The sequence below is a fragment of the Cryptomeria japonica genome, chromosome 3, assembly GCF_030272615.1.
Source record: "Cryptomeria japonica chromosome 3, Sugi_1.0, whole genome shotgun sequence".
NCBI lineage: Eukaryota > Viridiplantae > Streptophyta > Pinopsida > Cupressales > Cupressaceae > Cryptomeria > Cryptomeria japonica.
The window spans coordinates 520,230,652-520,251,259 of NC_081407.1; the positions used below are offsets into that span (position 1 = coordinate 520,230,652).

At 35.9% G+C, this 20,608-nt stretch overlaps 1 protein-coding gene across 2 annotated transcripts in view; it reads right to left on the reverse strand.

Annotated features, from left to right (window-relative positions):
• Positions 1-20,608, reverse strand: part of LOC131060210 (ferric reduction oxidase 6) — a 157,865-nt gene that overhangs the window by 69,537 nt on the left and 67,720 nt on the right. For both annotated transcript variants that reach the window (XM_057993368.2, XM_057993369.2), the window contains exon 4: positions 16,489-16,723. In XM_057993368.2, the coding sequence (XP_057849351.2) occupies positions 16,489-16,723 (235 nt within the window). The remainder of the gene's footprint in view (positions 1-16,488; positions 16,724-20,608) is intronic.

Here is a 20,608-nt window from a genome sequence, read left to right on the forward strand (position 1 = left end):
GTGATTGCATTACAGTGCGTATTGTAATGTAATCACAGTGGCACGATAAATATCGTGCTCACTGTGATAATCATCGCAGTGTATACAAGGTTTATGTCCATCTGCATATCAAGACTGTGTGTTAATAGCACTCTCCAGAATGACTTTCAAGCATCGATCATATATATATAATAACCGATTTACCATCAGTTAGATTCACGGGGGCTATATCTTAACAAAGAATTCATAGAAATACTCCTCAATATCAACACTTTAATTGCCCACAATGAAGGAATCGCCTGACTTAATGAAAAAATCACCTATATTCAATTACCTCATATTCCATGGCATCAAAATTTTCTGTAAGGCTATGTTCCTCCTAAAATACTGAAATTTGTCTTTGCAAAAGACTCCACAAATTTCCATAAATTTCCAACAATGAATTCCAAGTGAGAAATCTGAATGATCTCTCCTGCAACCAGCTAGGGTAGAATCTAGCACTATTGAAACCAATATCCCTTAGGGTTTCCATCCTATGGTTTTTGCTCCCAAAAGAAGTTCTCCAAATTTTACTATAGAAGAAATAATCCAAGCATACTGAAAATGAGCTGCACAATGCTCTTTTATAACATCCCAAGGAACATTCTTGAAAACCTTTTAAATTCTCGCTTTAAATAATTCATAAAAATCCAAATAATTATCTCCATAATCTCAATTATAATCTAGTCATACCAAGTTTAACAAATCTCCCGAGTTCATTCCAAAACCAAAAGTCATGCATTCTCAATTGCAGGCCCGAAGTCAATTGAAAGAGGGTGAATCGAAGGTCAAGTCGGGCAAATAAGAGAAGTAAAAATCGTGCATCTTTTTCAGAAAGCATCAAAATGAAAGGAGGGTGAAATGTGAATCAAAATCCCACATTCCACTAAAAATTTTGAGCTAGAATGCCGAATTAGGAGGCATAAGCTAAATCGCACGATTTCATTAAAATCTCAAGTTTGCAAACTGAAACAAAGTCGCCTGAATTCATGCAATAGAAAATCGCGAGTTAAGAAAAAAAAAACGAAATCGAGAACAGAAATAAAGTCGTGCGATTTGCAGTGAAAATTGCGAATTTTGCAGAAAGGAAATCACAAATTTCGACCAAAAGCCCGAGTTCCTTCCTACAAAGGGGCGTTCAAATAAAGTTTGGTGATTTTATAATGAAATAAAAGGTTCGCATTTAGTCACAACTAGTCGAGGCAACCAAAGTCACACATTTCAATTCAAAGTGCTGAGTTAAATGAGGTTTCTCTCATTCTAAAAAAAATTGTCGAGTTTTAGTGCAAAGTCGCATAAGGCCTCACTTCTGCGCAAAGCAAGTCAAATTTTATAACCAAAGGCAAAGGGCGAATCATTCAACAAATTCGGCATTTGGCAAAGTTTTGCAAGATGCAAAAGATTCGCTCCTTTTAAGGTAAATGGTCGAATTTCACTAAGTAACGGGGCGTTTCAAGCTCAACAAAATCACGCATTTTCATTAAAAGAACTGAAATTCTCAAAGTTCAGCAATTTTCATCAATTTGCAAGAAATGAAATAAGGGCGCTTCAAAATCAAAACAATAAAATCGCACAAAACTTAGAAAGTTCACGAGTTTTATAATACGCTGGTTAGGCATTTAAAACTAAAGGATGAAATCGCACAATTAGCCTCAAATAGCCGAACTTAAAAGGAGAGCTTAAAGTGAAATGCCACATATCAACTGAAAGTCGCACTTTTTTATGGAATGACAGAGTTTCATCTCAAGCCAAAAGGGGTCACTGAAGTTCGCTCATTTAGAGTAAAATGGCCGATTTTGCCAACTAAGTAACAAGGCATTTAAAACTCGCACATTTTAATTTTAGAACCCTAATTTTGCAAAGGAGGAATTTATATTCTTTTAAAAAGAAAACATCTTTCATCTTTCCCACATTGCCCCAGAGATTTAAATTTATTTAATTTTGCGACGTGATTAATTCATGTTGAAATTGATTGTTTGCAGATCACAATCGACGTTAGGAAGCGAGGATGCAGCACACAAGATTAAAACGACAATCCCAGATCACTACCAATGAAGAACACGTTGTAGAGCATAAAACGACAAGCAAGGGGAAGCACGCCACCGCTGAGCGACAAATTGAAGTCCAGCAAGACTGAAGATGAAAGAACACTCAAAATATGCAAACTCGGAATTACACAGTCGAAAGTAATTCTAGAAAGACAGTTTGTAAAAACTGAAATTGTTTAATGTACATGACTACCTGTGGGCCCCGTCTAATGAATTTAAAGTAAAGGGGGACACAGGTCGGTTGTTTCCAACTACCAGATTGACCTAAATTGATGCCAAACAGTTGTTGGTAGTCGAGAATATGGTTGGGGGGTAGCTAAGGATTAATTAGGCATGGGTTAAAGCTGCCAAGTTCTAGAAGGCAGATCAGGACCCTTGGATGCAGTCAATCCTGGCCTCTAGTTCAATTTGTAAAATCTATAAAAGGCAGGATGCCTCTCATTGTAAAGGGTTAGAACAGGTTAGATTTTAAGACCCTAAGAGGTTAGAGTTAGTTGGATTTTAGGAGTAGCATAGAACTGTTTAAGAAATTGTTGTAATAGCAGCTAAAATCCATATATGAACATTGATTCGGTGTTTGTTATTTTGGTTTTAATCTTTGCATGGTTTTCTTCCCGCTTGTTAGAAGTAGAATTCAATGGTTTTAATCGCGAATTATGGGGGGCATTTGATGCATTTCAGGTTCATACCATTGGGGACCTGTTGATTGTAGGTCACTGTGCATAGTTAGTCTGAACCCAAAACTGTGCTTAGTTCAACTGTAGGTACTCGTTTTAGGTTGCACCAGAATTGGGTGCCTAGATGAATCCCCACAGTTTGAAAATCCATTTATCCTTTGGATCTTGCACCGTTCTTGTCTAGTTGTGAGGGTGTCTCTGGCGAAACAAGAACTGGTTTATCGAAATCTGTTTACCCGCTGCATCAACTATTATCATCATTGTCCTTAGGATTCCTAAACCCTTCCCTTTTGATTTTATTTCACAGTCTAAGAATCGTAGCATCGTTAGATGCGGACTAATTTGTTGCAAACGTAAGGCCCCTTGTGTTTCCAGCAAAACACATCAACCACTGAGTTATCCCACAGTCATGACCTGACATTTGGAACCTTGAGGTTGTCCCCTTTGATCAACTAAAACAGCATTACGGATTCCTTACACAAGAGAGGATAGGATACTCAGCAACATTCTATTCTGTGTCGACCGGATGCAGTTGGTTATCCGACTTTAGCCACGTCAACACTTTCCAAAAAGGAAGTAATGTTAAATTAGAATTAAAATATTTCTGACCCAGCTAGACATGTTGAAATATTTCAATTTGAGAGTAAAAGACTTGTGATGGTGAGGAGTTGAACACTTGGAATACCCCCAAATAGGGATGCTATAAAAACAAAAAAAAATGCAAACTAGGGCACAAAATCTGGAAATTTATTTGCATATAAATATTTCCATTTCAAACCCAGAATTCTAATCAGATTCATATCTGATTTATACAACTGAAAGATATAGATATCAGATTATTTCTAAGCTTAGGAAAATACAACAAAAACCCTCATTACTGCCCAGAATTTTCAGAACCAAAATACAATGTTTTCCCTTAAACTTCCGAGAAAAAAATAGAGATAAATATGCAGATTTTAATACCAGAATTACTTGAGAGTGGTTCAGAAAGATTTCCAAACCCTAGCTGACCCTCAAAGTGGTTCTTGGCTCCCAAAATGGTCAATGCTAGGTGTTGTCCTCATTTTTGGATTTTCAAAAATGTGACAACCCTTACAAAATTTTGGTTTAAATGTGTCATTTTTGTCTCCAAGGCACATTTTACGAGGTGCAAAACTCACATTTGTTAGTGTCAAATCATTGGGAGGTGTCTTTGCCATCATTGTCCAAATTTTGGTAAGTTTTGGCCTTCATTTTCCTAGCTTTTTGTGCAATTTCGAGTTTTAGAGCAGTCACTGCAGGTTGAGATTTTACTCTAAGGCACGCTTCCTGATGCAAAATTTTTCTTTGCCTCTTGACAGAATTAATCCTCAGTCTATCCTCGATCCACGTTTCAAATTTCATCGCGTTTCGAGTTCGTTTGCTATGTTTTTTCTTCAATTTTGGATTTTTTTCTTCCTGTCTGCACGTGGGAAAATTTCCTTTGATTGCATGTTTTAATTTTCTCTTGTTTTAGTGTTGTAGGGAAATTTTAAAACAATTACAAGTGCACTTTATTGAAAACTTGTCACTTGTAACTTACTTTTTATTTCCCCCCTTGCTTTTTATGTCTTTTAAGTCATTGTAGGAACTTTTTGGACAAATTGTAGATGAATTTAAAATTATAAGTTTAAAAAGAACTTGTAATTTCTTTTTAAAGTTCCTACTTAAGTGATTTTAAGTTGTAATAGGGATTTTATTTCCCTATTGCAAGTTTTTATGTGTTGCTTTTAGTTGTATTAGGAATTTTATTTCCCTATTACAAGTCTTTTTGAGTTTTTTAATCTTTTATGTTTTATTTTTACTTGTAATGGGAATTTTATTTCCCTATTACAAGTTTTTAAGTTTTTATTTCTTTTAAGTTGTGTTTTTAAAACTTGTAATGGGAAATATATTTCCCTATTACAAGTTGTTTTGTTGTGTCTTTTTTTCTTCCCCAAAACCCGAATTTGCCCAAGTGAAGGAAAAGTAATGCAATTTAAAACTTGTAAAAGGGTTTCAAAAACCATATTGCATCTTTGGAGGGCACATTTGCTTGTAGTTGGAGAGGAAAAACCTGATCTGCATTCTTGCTCTCACAAATCTGAATTTTTGTAGCATTATTCCCTTGAATCCATCCCACATTCTTACCATGCTATTGGAGATCAATGGTTGGTTGCATGTTTTTGAGATTCAATGGTTTTGGCAAACACGTTTTGCGCAATAATGTGAAGTTTTCAGCTCTGTTTTTTGCTGTGTAAGCTCCAAGTTTTGGGTGCCCATATTCCACCATTGTTGCCACATTTGCAACACGTTTTGTATCCTTTATTCATTGAAGAGTGTTTGACATCAAACGTATCTCTCCTTCCAAGCCGTTTTTTGTGGAGTGGGATGAATGGAAATCCATTTTTAGCTGCAACAAGGAATGCAACGTGGTGGTATCATTGTTCTTCCCCTTTGGTAGGAGTAAATCATTCTTTTTACGGAGTAATAAATGTCGAGTGTTCAACTCATTCATTTGATTTCGGATTTTATAAGTCTGATTGCAAACAAGAGTTTTTCCCACTTTTCAAGTTTGCCATTACCGGTTGGTATCTTTCTTTCAATTTTCCCCTCATGTCAAAACCCCATTTCATCCATTCATTTCACACCTTCATTCATTTTCCTATTTAAAATCTACTTGTAGTCGGAACTTTAAAAACCGATTGCAGTTGTGTCTTCACTTGCAGTTAACGTTCCAAAACCCGAAATTGGTCCAAAATGCACTCAAAAAACACTTGAAAATGAGTCTTAAAAGTCCAATTACAAGTGCAAACTTGTGGTTACCCATTACACATATGAATTTGCATGTTTGTTCTCCACAATTGCAAGTTAAAGCTTTTGTTTTTCCACACATGTAATGCAGTTTCCAGAACCCAAAATTGAGCTTTGACCCCACTTTTACAGTCCCTTTGTTTCACCCATGTCAGTCCTATTTGCACACAGCCTACCAAATCAATAAATTAAGGCATGGGCCTTATTTTGCAAGCAAATTCCAAGATTGGAGAAAGAACAACATGACGAAGCCACACAAGGAGATGAATAAATGATATGAATGGTTGAGAGCATAGAATGCTTTCAAGACAAAAATAGGCTTCTTACTTCAGCCTTGCAAAGAACTTCCCTCCTAAGAAGTCAGTACTACCCCAAGCATGTGAAAGGTACGAGTTTGTTGGTTAAAGACACAAAGACTATCAAAGGTGCAAGTTCTTGTTCCAGCTCAAGATTTCATTTACCTCAATCACAGAGTATCTTGTAGCAGCATGAAGATTTTCAAAACAGAGGATGATGTAATTAGGTCGCGTCTTCGAACACATAAAATAGTTTCAGAATTGTAGTTTTCCTTTCGACAAGTTTACTTGTAAAAAAAAAACTTTGTAATTGCAAGTTAACTCATCACTTGCACTTTTGTAATTACATGTAAAGCAACTACAAGTTGAGTTCAATTAGGACTGTAGTTCGAATAAGTCATGGTGGTTGAGAGAATTTCTCAAGTTAGTTAGGATCCTCCCACCTTTTTCTCAAGGTTCCTCTCCTATAAATACTTGAGGGGGTCTATTGTAATTTGGATCTTTTGAGATTGCAACAAAATTCTGCCAAATGTGCACTCTAAGACTTTGAGCTTAGATGTAAATCAGATTGCTTTCAATAAAAGAGGCAAGTTGTGTTGAGACTGTGCCAATTCAAGTTGTTATGTGACGACATTTTCTAGAGTTGATTGTGATTTTTGTTCTATTGTTCAAGAGGGATTCAAATTCAATCTTGCAGACTTTGAGCTGCTAATTGCATTTGGAGATATAGGTTTGGTTTTCAAACTTGGTCTTGGCGACTTTGAGCTGTTTATCACATTTGAAGCTAGTGTAGAAAGCTCAAGCAAAGGGAGTAACTTGCAGACTTTGTGCTGCTTTTATTTTCTATGTTTGTGCATAAGAGATGCATCATGTAGTTAGACTTTGAGTTGCTACATATTGTGCCTGGTTAGTAGAAAATCATTTAAAAAGGTTGATAGGAAAATAGATAGTTGAAGACTTTGAGCTTTCTTTTTGTTTTCCCGTCCCAGGAAAGTGACGGAGGTCTTTGTGCTTTCATGGAAACTTTACTTTCCTTTATGTTCCAAAAATCGTACAAAAAAGTCTCATTTCTGTATTTGCTGTTATTTATTTCCAATTGCTATTACTTTTATGTGAAGAGAAAAGAGTATAGTTTTTCTTGAAAGAAGAAGAAAGACTGTTGTCTCACCCATATTAGATTAGTTTAGTTTAGTTTGTAAATAAGGGGAGCCTTCCCTAAATTAGGAGAGTATCATACTCACACACTGTGGCTGAAACCACAATTTTGCAAATCTCCCAAGTGTACAAAATTTTCAACCAACACTAGGTCTATTTTATGTGCTCCTCAATAGCCGTCCACAAAGTCCTCAGAAATTGATGGTTTGCAGTTGTAGATGATTCCAAATCGGAGTCTTCAGCACTAAGATTCTCCTCCAATTCGGTCTCCAAACCTGATGAATGCTTACAGCCCAGAAATAATAATGCACTAGGATTTCATAAACCAGAGTTCTTCCACAAAAACACACTCTTAGAACTAGAGAGAGGCCATATGTCTCACCGAAATCAGGGATACTTAAGGGTTTCAATCCTCGAGCCAAGATGCAACAGCAATAAACAAAAACCTTCATCACATAATGAGCTCAAAATGAGCCCTAGTGACTTATATAATAACTCCTAAAGAGATGAATTAATCTCCACCTTCAAAATTCCACATCTTAATGCAATGGCCCAAAATAAAACCCTAAAATATGCTCTTATCAGCTCATAGAAGATGTATGCCCCCTTTTGGCAATTTAAAGTCACCTTAAGTACATGAGAACGGGTCAACTTAAGTCCTTTGACTAAAGTCTTCTTTAGTTGCCTAAAAAGACGTACCCATAACTTCAGCTCTGTTAAGATAACTTAAGTTCACTTAAGTTGCATTAAAAGACGTGCACACAACTGATGAATAGAATTTAGAGCAAGCCAAGGACTCCATATCTTACCCAATGATGCTCTAAGTCCTCTTCCTCTCAAGCAACCCAAGGAAAGGACAGCCAATGTGCTACTAATCCTCATGATCTGAGTTGGGGACATTACAACACTCCTGCATAAGGGAGAGCTACATTCTACACGGCAGTATTATTGATGCTGAAATGTGCCCAAGATGAGATTCAACACCCAAAAACAATGTCCTAGCCGAGATGACTAATGCGTTCTCTAGCTACCTTCAACACCAAAGATCCCATGTGATTGAAAACCCTTGAAATTTACCAAGTCATGACTACAAACCTCGTATAATTGAAAACCCTTGAAATTTACTAAGTCATGACTAGTTATTTGAAGAGCTAGCCACATATTTGTCCTATAAAGCCCCACATAGAAAAATGCAACCCCTCTGACTATCATGCATGCCCTAACAAATGCAAAAAGGGAAGACTTACACAATTAGCAAACACTCTCCCAAACCATGAACTGTGCTGGAAACTTAACTTCGATTCAAAATTAAATGCATCCGCTTAAAGAAGTCCTCGCACGAGAAACCCTCCCGTGACCTAAACCATAGGATATGCCTCCCATCATCTTATGTTATTATTATTAGGTTTAGTGTTGAAGTTTTAATTTTAAAAACTTACTTTGCATGCTTGTAGTTGCTTCGTCTATAAGCCCAAAGACCCAAAACATTATAACTATTAAAAAATATGTTTGTAGATTTTGGTGCAAAATGATAATAAACACAAAACACTATAGTTGATTATGCTTTAGGTTTTGGCTTGGATTGCTCAAATTCAAAACATGTTTTACGAGATGGTGTATTTACACTCACAAGATGGTATATTTGCACTCAATATATGTAAAATGCATCTGTACTTTGCACATTTGGAAATTTGAGAAACTTTTGTGAACACCTTGGTTTATATGACTCCCACCCATGGATGCCTTGGTTTGGCATTTAAGTTTTAATTTTAATAATTTATATTATTGTTTAAACTTTATATGACTTTTGTTTTGCTTTTCTATTTTTTCATCTTTTTCATTATTAATTTTAAAATATGAAAATATAAATTCTAGCCATCACTTCCACTTCAATGCTTTTAATTTTTTCTTTTTACGTTTTGATTCAATAAATCCATTTTAGTTCTATTATTTTTGTTGGTTGAAAATTTTGTACACCTCAACAGTTGTACAAAATTGTGGATTCAGCCACAATGTGTGAGTAAATACTCTCCTAATTCTAAGGGAAGGCTCCCCCTATCTAAATTAATCAAAACAGATGGGACAATAGTTTTCCTTCTTTCAAGAAAAACTATATTCTTTCCTCTTCACAGGAAAGAATAGCAATTAAAAGCAAATATCAGTAACAACTTGTACCATGAAATACGAAAGAGGAAATGAAGTTTCCTGAAAACCCAAAGATTTCTGTCACTTCCTTTGAGACGGGAAAACAATATCAAGCTCAAAGTCTTGAATATCTGCGATCCTATCAACCCTTTGTAATGATAATTTTCAAAACCAAATGCAATATATAGCAGCACAAAGTTTTTAAATAGAATGCAATTCTAAAGCTAATCTATTTGAGAATCTATCACAAACACAAAGTCTTGATATTCTTCTCAACTCTAATTGTAATTTCTAAACTAATTCCACTTCTAATAGCTGCAACACAAAGTTTGCAATTAAATGAAGTGAAGCTCTTTCTAACAGCCTTCCACGATCTTCAAAATAAACATAAAGATTTATCCCAAGATGACATAAGAACACAAAGGGATAAAGCAAGACTTCAACACAAAGACTTCAACACAAAGTCTGAAATTTCTCACTTCTCTTGTATTACTCAAAGATAGCAAATTTACAACTATAAAGCTCAAAGTCTTTATGCGTAGAAAATCCTGTGGAGTTTTCTTTCTTTCCAAAAGATTCCCCCAAGATACAATAGACCCCCTCAAGTATTTATAGGAGAGAGGGCTTGAGAAAAAGGTGGGAGGATTCCAACTAACTAGAGAAATTCTCTAAACCACCATGACTTATTCCAACTACTAACTAAGACTTATTCAAGATTACAAGTCCTATTCTAAATTGACTTGTAATCAGCTTACTTGTATTTACAAAAGTGCAAGTGATCAACTTGCAATTACAAAAGTGTTTCTACAAGTAAACTTGTCAAAAGAAAAACTACAATTCTGAAATTACAATGCTGAAATATCAACTAAGTGTTAAAAACACTTATAAGGTAGCATGTTTGGCCATGTATTCTTCGAACTTCTAGATAATTCCATGTAGCTCATCAGGATTCGGCTCATGGGTATTCTTAGCAACAATCACTCTTTTGACAATAAAATTGCAGCAACCAAGAATTGTAGAGTTGTGCTTCTCAAGAGTGGACTGGATTTCCTGCAAAAAGATTTGGTATTTCACCAAAGCTTGAATCGATGCAGCTGAAAATTGTTCATTCCTCCATTCTTGATGAATCTTCCTCTTCAAATCTGTGAGGACCTCACAATCTGGCAGCAACTCTCCATTTTGATTCGTAATATTACAAGAACCTTGCTCGCAATGAGAAACAACATCTTGCAATGCTTCGGCATGCAATCCTAAGGCCTCATCAATTTCTTCAATGAGTGCCTTTAGAAAAAGGGCTTTATTCTCTAGAATTTCTCGAAATTCTAGATACATGATTCTAGAAGAAATGATGCCATTCTCTTGAAGAATACTCAACTTTTCTTGTGGCATCCTGTGCCAAACTTACAAGTTGCTCTCGATCCTTTCCAAATTTTGTTTGAAGGCTTCAGAAGTTTGGTTCAAATTTTCTTTAATGGTCTCCAACTTGACCATTACTTGAAACACTTCCTTCAACACTTGAGCACATAGATCAAAAATTTGATCTACCCAAGAACCCAATGCTTGTACTTTCTGAGCAGCTCCTTCAACTTCTTGGACTGATTCTTTCGCATTGAAAGAAGTTAAAGGATTATTCTCCCCTTCGGAAGACTTGGTAATTCTCTGAATAACTGAGACAAGCTGCAAATTTTCCCTCTCCATCTTATCTTTCTTCGCCAGAAGTTCCTCATATCGCTGCACCAGTGAGGACACTAAATGTTGAGCATTATGCATGATAACTGCATGCGTTTGTTTACCAAGCTCCACCCTCATGATTTTGTAGTCAAAAGCTTGCATCTCTTCTTGTGGCTTATCTACCATTGGTTCAACAATCTCTGCAACATTCATCCTATTGTTGTCAACTGTCACTCTAGAAACTGTCTTATCTCTTTTAGCAACCTTGGGTTTAGTTTGCAGTTTTTGTTTGAACTATAGTAGTCATTATGGGAGAGGTTTATGTCTGGACAGCAACCATGGCCCATTCAGTCACTGGAGGATGTCATGCTTGCAACATGAATGTCAAAACCAGAAGTAGAAGTATCAATCTCCAATAATGTCAAGCCAGGCATAGAGACATGGGTAGGATTATCCTTAAAGATATTCAGCAGATCCTCCTGTGTGTGATCAAGAGATGGTTCTACTGCTGAAATTGGAATGACCCACCCTCTCTGCATTCATACTTAATGGAACAGGATCGATTTGAATGGTGGAAAAAGAATCCACATCTCCATCGAAAGGAAACAAAGGTAAATCCAAAGGGATTTGAGGAGGAACTTCATGAGGAGACTCCGAGGCTGTGGACCTAGGAGCATCATCTTCTTACTATTCTTCTTCTGGATTTTCAAGATCAATGACATGAATATGAAGTTGTGGCTTCTCCTCCCCTTTCACCATCACCTCTTCAGGAGGAATTGCCATTTCTTTGCTGACTCTCAACTTGATCCTTGTAATAGAAGAGGAAGCACATTCTTTGTTATCAACTCTAACTTCAGCCTTGTGTTCGACAGGTCCTGTAGAATCATCTTGTTTTCGAATCTTGATTTTGATGAGTCTAACACCATTGCTTTTGAGCCAAGCGTTGGTGTTAGCTAGGACAGGCTGAAATCTATCAAGAATGGAAGTGCATTCCTTCTATGACCATTGAATCAATGGAAGTGGGGCTTCACCTCTCAACATACTCAATATCAAGTACATTCCCATCATCAACCATTCCTTTAGGAATACTAGCAAGGTTCAAATCAACAATCTGCTCAAGTGTGAGCCTGCAATAGTCCATCCTACGGATCTCCACTTCTGTACAAAGATCAATCCAGATGTCTTCTATGCGATGCACATGGATGAAGGATCTCTTAATCCTTTCCTTCATGCCCCTGTAATCAAAATCTTCTCTCGGTTTGAACCTTTTGAGTTTGATCTCCTGCATCTCAGTCTCCATTGCTCTAGCCTTTGTAGATGTCGTGAGAGAGTATCGACCAATCTGCAATGGATTGTTAGAAGATATTCCCATCCCAGCCTTATGTCGAACTGATTGTTGTGCATGAACTGCCATGAGTTGTCTTCCCAATTCCATAAGAATGATTTTGTCAGTTGGATATCTTGGAAGCATGTATGGCTGCCCACTGTAGCATCCAACTCTCAGATAAGTAAATGTTGGGAATTGAAGGAAAAGACACCCATACTCATTTACTTTCTCCCATGCAGCATCTGACGCTCTTTTGTTCTTCAATGTTAGTTAAATAAGCACATGTAGTGGCCATAGAAAGCATCCTAGACTCTCCTGTAATGCACTTTGCTAGGTCTCAAAGGCAGCTGATCATAGTAATCCCACACAAGCACAAGCGAGCGATCACCCTTGGTAGAAAGACTGGGAAAGTGTTTGAGTGATGTTGCTATATACACCAAGTATGAGTTCATGTAGAACGTCAAAGTGGTGGGAACTCTGGCAACCTGCTCACACAAAGTGTTGCTAATGATTTCACCCCAAAAGATGTGCTGAGATTGTCTGATGAGTACAATGAATTGGTACATCCATGGTTTCAAAGACATTTGAATGCTCTAAACCCATGATTCTACTCAAAAGGGTAATCGTATCACCAATTTCCTCTTTGAAATCATAGCGAAACAACTTAGCCCACCGGGTAAGACATGTCCGAGGTTCTTGGATCCACTTGTTGATATGACGCTTAGATTCCTTCTCCCTCTTCGTGTAGTATTATGTTGCACTTTCCTTTGAAATCTCTACATAAATAGGAGCCATGGAATTTTGAAAATCTTTTCAATACTTTCAGCATCAAGACGGATAACTACCTCACCCTCATCATCTCTAATAGTTCTGGTTTCTTGATCAAAGTGGGCGGCACAAGCAAGAACGAATTATGGCTCTAGGGCAGCCACTGGAAACGAGGATGCAAGATAAAGATGACTATCCAGAAAACGCTACATGCTATGATCCATGGGATTTTTAACTCTTTTGAGAAAGTCTGACATATCCACGTGCCCAATCTCTGTATCTTTTATCTCATCCAATGAAGAGGAGACTTGGGAAGGAGAGATCTCATTTTGATAATTGTCGTATTTATACTTCATCTTCTTTTGGGAAGAAGATGTCGGCAAATCAGTCATTGAACATTAACTTGGAACAATGCGATGAAAATCCAGAAGTGTTAATGCCACATCACGATCCGTTGAAAGAGCCATATGATCTTCTTGGAAGGGGAAAAACTCAACTCTAACCCTAAGGCTTTTGAAAATGGAAGGATGGATAGACAAGAGGTTTTAAAGACTGAGCTTTTGACTAATTTCGGATCTTGGGAGACACATTACAAGTATTCAAATGGGAGAAAGACGTACTTGCAGTCGAGTTTTTAAATCCTGATTGCAAGTAAACTTGTAATGGGAAAGGAGAATGAATGTATGACAAGTGGTAAAAATGGAATTTTGGCATAAGAGAAATGAAGCTTATGACAAAGACAAGTATGGATGGTTATGAATGGATTTTGAAGAACTTTTTCCATTTTGACCACATGAAAAATAGCAAAAACTTTCACTTTTAATCAAGTTTTTTAAACCCGAAATTGAGTGGATAGGCTCCATAACAACTTTGAACTTTGAAATTTTGGCAAAAGAGGATTAAGTCTTTTCAACCAAAGGGAAAAGCTAACATTTCCATCTTACAAGCAATTGGATTTTTAAAACACAAATGCAAGTAGATGGATATAATACAAAGGGAAAAAACAATGCAATCTCCAAATCGCATTCAAGATTTGGGTAAAATGGGAAGAACTCTCTCAAACCCAAATTGAAACAAGAACAAAACACAAACCTATCATGATCAATCAAGGAATTTCAAACCAACAAAAATAAAATAAAGACAAAACTGAAAATAAAACATACCTTGCTTGATCAAGATGCCCTTCAAAGAGATGAAATAACTTTGAAAGAAACAATCAGCTCCTTAAACAGAAGGCAAAATCAATATGTTGGAACCCTTGTGTGAATCAAAGCAAACTCGGATTGAAACTTCATGCACAAAAAATGGCATGAAAGGAGGAACAAAAACGCCTTAGAATGTTTTTGCAAATCCATGTTTGGAAAGAAGACAAAACGCCTTGTAATGGAGATCAAACTGCCCAAACACGTGTTCCAAAAATGGCGATGAAGGGGAAAACATGGCTCCAAAATAGCAAAAACGCCTCCCAACTAGGAAAAAACGTGGCCCATAAACCAGTGAAAATGGAACAAGAATGACACGCCTCCTCCATTTAATGCATTTCTCCATGAAAATCGGATTCAAAGCCATGAAAAACGGATTCTTAGGAGCAAGAATGCATGTCGAGTTCTTGGTCTGCAAAGGCAAGTCAAAAATGCCCTCCAAGAGATGTAATCGGGTTTTCAAATCCCATTTACAAGTTTTTAAAAACTTCACTTTTCTCACACTTAGACAAATTCGGGGTTTTAGAGAGAGCATAAAAATAAAAAAGCAATTCGACTTGCAATGGGGAAATAAAACCCCTAAAACAACTTAAAAGAAATAAAAACTTAAAAACTTGTAATAGGGAAATAAAATTCCCATTACAAGTAAACATAAAACATAAAAAGACTTTAAAAACTCAAAAAGACTTGTAATAGGGAAATAAAATCCTTTCCCTATTACAACTAAAAGCAACACATAAAAACTTGTAATAGGGAAAAAAATCTCTATTACAACTTAAAATCACTTAAGTAGGAACTTTTATAAAAAATTACAAGTTCTTATTAAACTTATAATTTTAAATTCACTTGTAATTTGTCCAAAAAGTTCCTATAATGACTTAAAAGACATAAAAAGCAAAGGGGAAATAAAAAGTAAGTTAAAAGTTACAAGTTTAAAATAAAGTGCCCTTGTAATTCTCTTAAAATTTTCTTGCAACACAAAAATAGAAGAAAACTCCTAACCTACAATAAAGAGAAAATTTCCCACTTGCAATTAGGAAGAAAAAACCCGAAATTGAAGGAAAGACATAGCAAACGAACTCGAAACGTAATGAAATTTTAAACGCGGATCTAGGATGGACCAAAGATCAATCCAGTTTAACCAAAAGTGAAAATTTTGCTTCAGGAAGCATGCCTTAGAGTAAAAAATTTCATTTTTCAACAAAAATTTTATAGGGGTTGTCTATTTTTGTGAATACAAAAATATGGACAACAACTTTATATTTTAAATTCTATTTTTTTAATTTAAGTTTGTGCATTTAAAAGTTAAAATTTAGTACTTTTATTTATTTTTAAAAATTCAAAATTTAAATATATATATACATATCCTACTTTAGAAAAAATGGCCACTAGCCTCCTTGTAAACATGGCATTTGCCTAGCAGAAACATCAGATCCCAATCAAACAGCAGTAAGTTCTGGTCAAACAATATTGAATGGTCAATTCACTTTTTATTCGTATGTCACTGTCCACCTTGCCTATTATTGGATATATGTGGTACTTCGTATTGATTTATTGGTTTAACTCTAGCTTTAATTAGTTTTTCAACTTCTAGAATTCTTTAGTCACTAATGAACATTAATATTTTTTTAATCTATTCTTAGTAGCTATTATTTTTAACTTACCAAAGTGTATGTCATGTTCAAAGGTAGACTAGCATACCTATCTTTAGAGGAATATAGGTAAAGTACACCGAAGATACCATATTTCTTCATTATTCCACTTACAAAATTAATATATTTCTATTAAACTATTGACTGAAGCAAAAAATCTATTAAAATTTAAGATTACATCATCATCATCATCATTATTATATCTTTAGATGAATTGATTGAGAAAATTACAAAGTTAATTGATTGCATGATCAAGATGATAAAATTGATTGAAAAAATAATATTATATTGAAAAATAATATTAAATTATATTTTATTTATTTTCATGCATTTTAAGTGTCACAAACACATCAAATTAAATGCTACTGGTTTTTACTGACAGACTTTTTTGCATCCATATGTGAGTGTAATACACCCTGGCGTAATAAAGTAGCAGAAAAGTTGGAAATTGGATACATATAAAATGATACAAAATTTATCAAAGAAAAAATGAAAACTAGCGAATATTAAAAGTCATAATCTCAAAATACACAAGCCTTTACATACTTTGAATCCATGTAGTTGTATTTTACAAGTTAGCTCACCTTTTCTATGCAGATAACAGCTTTTATATAAAAGACTTACTAAACATACTCAATAATCAACAATTAGAAGTTGAGAACAATCATATACAAAAACAAAGGGGAAACTGATTAGCATATCTTTTGACACAACCCACCTCCTGTAGTAGGCGACCTTCTAGGCTCCATGAAATGAGATAACAAAGGCCATGACCTGTGAAAAGTGCCATCGTAACATGACCCAACCACACATGGTATTTTGCTGCATGTTCAAAGGGGATATCTATGAGGCGTAGAAGGATTGACCCCCTTGCCACTGGAAGGAAAAGGAACCCCATACAAAAGAGCCCAACTGAACCAAGGTGAAGCCCTACAAATTCCACCATCATCAACCTGCAAAGCTAAGAAATGTTTATTACTCAACAGAATTATTTTAGAAAAGTCATAGTTCTCGATATTTTGCTACTAGATATGAAAAATACAAATACTACAAAGACAGAATGTTCACATCAAATGTGTGTGTGTGTGTGTGTGTGTGTGTTAATATAGATTAGGCAAACCTGTATTCATGTCTACCATGGTGACTTTTGCAGCTATAGTGCATGTTAACAACATTTTCCATGGCCTTTGGGGGCTGTCCATGCCTTGCAGGATACGGAAGTGATGAAGCCACTTACATATTTGCACATTTGCACAAAGAATGCACATTTCCATAATACATTTTTCTCATTATATGTGAGAATGGGAGTTCATTTTGCAATTTGCAGCATTGGCAGTTCTTGATATTTTACTACTAGATATGAAAAATACAAATACTAGCAAAACAGATTGTTCACATCAAATATATGTGTGCATGTGTTTTAATTTAGATTAGCCAAACCTGTATTCATGTCTACCATGGTGACTTTTGCAGCTACAGTGCATGATAACAACATTTTCCATGGCCTTTGAGGAGTATCCATGCCTTGCAGGATACGAAAGTGGTGAAGCAATTTACATATTTGCACATTTGCACAGAGAGTGCACATTCCATCATGCTTTTTCTCGTTAATGTGGGAATATGAATTCAATTTGCAATTTGCAGCATTGGCAGGCATATTAGCTGCAGGAACAGGGGAGGAATCTGTACGTCTTTGAAAATATGTGCACATCCAAAGTACACTCACATATTCTTTTCTTTTTACCACCTTCACATACTTATAGGGTGTTAAAAAAACTTACTTAGAATGGAGATATTTACCGTCTTGTGCCTTGCCTCTGCAAATAGTCAGCCCATAAAGGGCCATTTGGATTGTATACCTTTCCATCATATATGTTGGTTTGGTAAGATGGTGGGGACCAAGTTCCACTATGCAAATTGTGTGATCACATCATGATTCTGCATTCCCATCACAATTAACAAAGGCATTTGACTTTTATGTTTCTCTGTATAAAGTAGACAGAAAGAGGAGTTGGAATGCAATTAAAAAAAGTTTACATGATTCCATGCTAGTCGAAAATCTCTAAAGAGATCAGACTGTGAGGAGTGGAGGTGACAATGAAATTCGTTATTTTGTGTTTCTGTGTGCTATAAGTTTTTTGCCCTTATATTTAGAATATGATGAGCCCTGAATAGTATTTGTCTTTGTATATGGGGATATGGTCACAGGAAATAAGGCAGCAATCAACAAGTATTGCAAACTCTGCGACAACTGTCTGAGTTGCTAAGTACTCTCTGATTCTTTTGCTCTACGAGTTTTTATAGACACAAGGAGAACATGGGTAAAAATGCCAAAGTGGGTAAAATGCTGGTTAAAATGTGTTTTTCACATGTATTTTTGGCTATAAAACCATGCAATTTATCTTTTGGGACGTCAATTTTTAATTTAATACATTTTGTAACTGAATTTTGAAAAAATATGTGTTTTTTAAGAAATTTTAACTTTTAGTACTTTCTAAGTTGCCAAGTTTTTGCCGAATATTTGCCAAGTCAAAAATTTTGGGCTTGCTGAGTACTATCCGAGTCCGAGTCTACGAACTATGATTGCAAATATGTTCAAGAGGTCCACTACTCTAGTGAGCACAAAAGTCATGGAGCCCAGAGTCTAGAGGAATAGACAATTCACAACCATTGCAATATTGCAAGTTGAACTCACTACCTCAATATAGTTTATTCATGTAGAACTGCATGAATGAGGTATAAGTTAGCATCTTGCAAACATACAAGTTGGGTTCACATGTATTTGTTATCACCAAGGCACCAAGATGGAAAATATCAATGTATATTATGTGCACACTTACATTTGAGATTCATACCACAACTTTTCAAAAGAATAGAACACCTAGCACAACTCTAGGCATCCTTTGAATGATAGCTAATTGGCAACTGTTATGGACATTCTAATATGACATAGCAACCACTAACTTATACGAATCAAAAAAAAAACTTGACTATTTGAGATAACTAACTTTGATTATTTACAACAAAACTTGACGATCAATTATTTTGTTTTTAAGTACCAAAATATCACTTAATCAAGCTTATCCCCTGTTCGACTAACAAGTGGTCAAAGTTTTAAAATGCCATGCCCAAAATTGAGATAATAGAGCCAAATCTACAAAAGTGTGTAATTGAACTTTTTGCAATTCTAGTAGAGTCTTTAGGTGCCTAAAATTTCACAGGCATAAATTGTAGTTTGATGATGGTTCGGCAATCCATCTCATGACACACACGACATGAATTATGCATCCTCTAAGCATTTTCCATCTTGATGGTAGTGTCCTTGTCCTTCTTAGCCCCTAATCCATCTCATTTAGCCTTCGAATTGAGTTCCAAGTAATTGTAAAAAACCCAAAAACTTTGGCAAACATTGAATTGGAGGGTTTTTTGGGTTTTTCGAGAAAAAAGTACACAAGCGTGTGAATCTCCCCATGCAAGGGAGAAAATAGAAAGTTTCAAAGCAATAAAGTCAAGTCACTCAAAGACCTCAAGGTTGACTCCGCTATCACAAGTGAAAATGACCACCATTTTGTTTAACTTTTCATTGGGTAGGTTTTTAACTTTTTGTCCTCATTTTGCATCTCTTTCATCATTCTAGCAAACCATTGAAAAGGAGCAACACAAAATAGGTAAAATGTCACCAATGGCATGTACTCTCATCCTTATTTCCTAGTTTTGAGCTTCGCATTTGTATGCACTAGAATTGCTTTACCTATCTCTATTTCGCAAATTACAAGCAACTGATGGGAGCAACATGAAAAAGGTGGTATCTTTTAAACCTATACACTAGGTAAGTTCCCTTGTCATCCTTCATTTTCACTTTCCAAATAACTATATCAAGTATGACAAACCAATTCATCTTTTTGGTTTAGATGTGGGCCAACAAAAAAGGTGGGTATAGGAAATTCAAGACCCCACAATGCCAATCTTTGAGAATCGTACCTTCTCTATAAACTATCATACTCGAGGGGCAAATATGTAAAAACCTAAAATTGCACAAGGTGACATGGTGGCCCAAAGATGATTTGGCAATCTAGCTCATGATCCACATGGCATGAATTACACATTCTCTCAACATTTTCCAACTTGATAACAGTTTCCTTGTCCTTTTTAGCCCTTTATCCATCTCAATTAGCCTTCAAACAAAGTTCCAAGTACTTGCAAAACACCTAAACATCTTGTAGACCTTCAATTGAAGGGTTTCTTGAGAGACTATACGATCCCCATGCAACTTGCCAAAGCAAAAGAGGTGACCTTGAATCCCAAGGGTGGCAAACCTCTCATATCTGGTACATAATAATTACTTCAGTTTTGGCCATTTTGCCACCATTTTTCCTCATAATTGTGAGTTCATTCCAATCTTGACTAAGCCATCTCTACCCTTGACTCTCAATCGCCGCTTTCGTCATATATCCATCAACTCTCTAGTCTTCTCCCAATCACTTCCCTATGATTGAGAATCTTCAAGCCTCTAAATGCTCCCCTTGCCTTTGGCTTCTAGGAGGTTGATTTCTACAATTTTCCAAGATTCTTGCTAGAAGCTCTAAATTCCCTATTGTTGTGACGTTTTCACACATTGCCCCATTGCAAATGTGGACCACCACTTTTGCTTGGTAGCGTAGTTGTCTTATCTTAGTCATTTAGCTTGGCAATAATTTAGCCTTTAACCTTTTGCTTGTGAGAGATACAGTGCCTTTGATTGTCAGGAAGTGATCAAGTCAAGCAATCTAGCAGCGGTCGGGTCTTCCTCTAGACTAGTTTGAGGTCTTCTTCGCTCTAGGTGCTCAGGTGATAGGTGA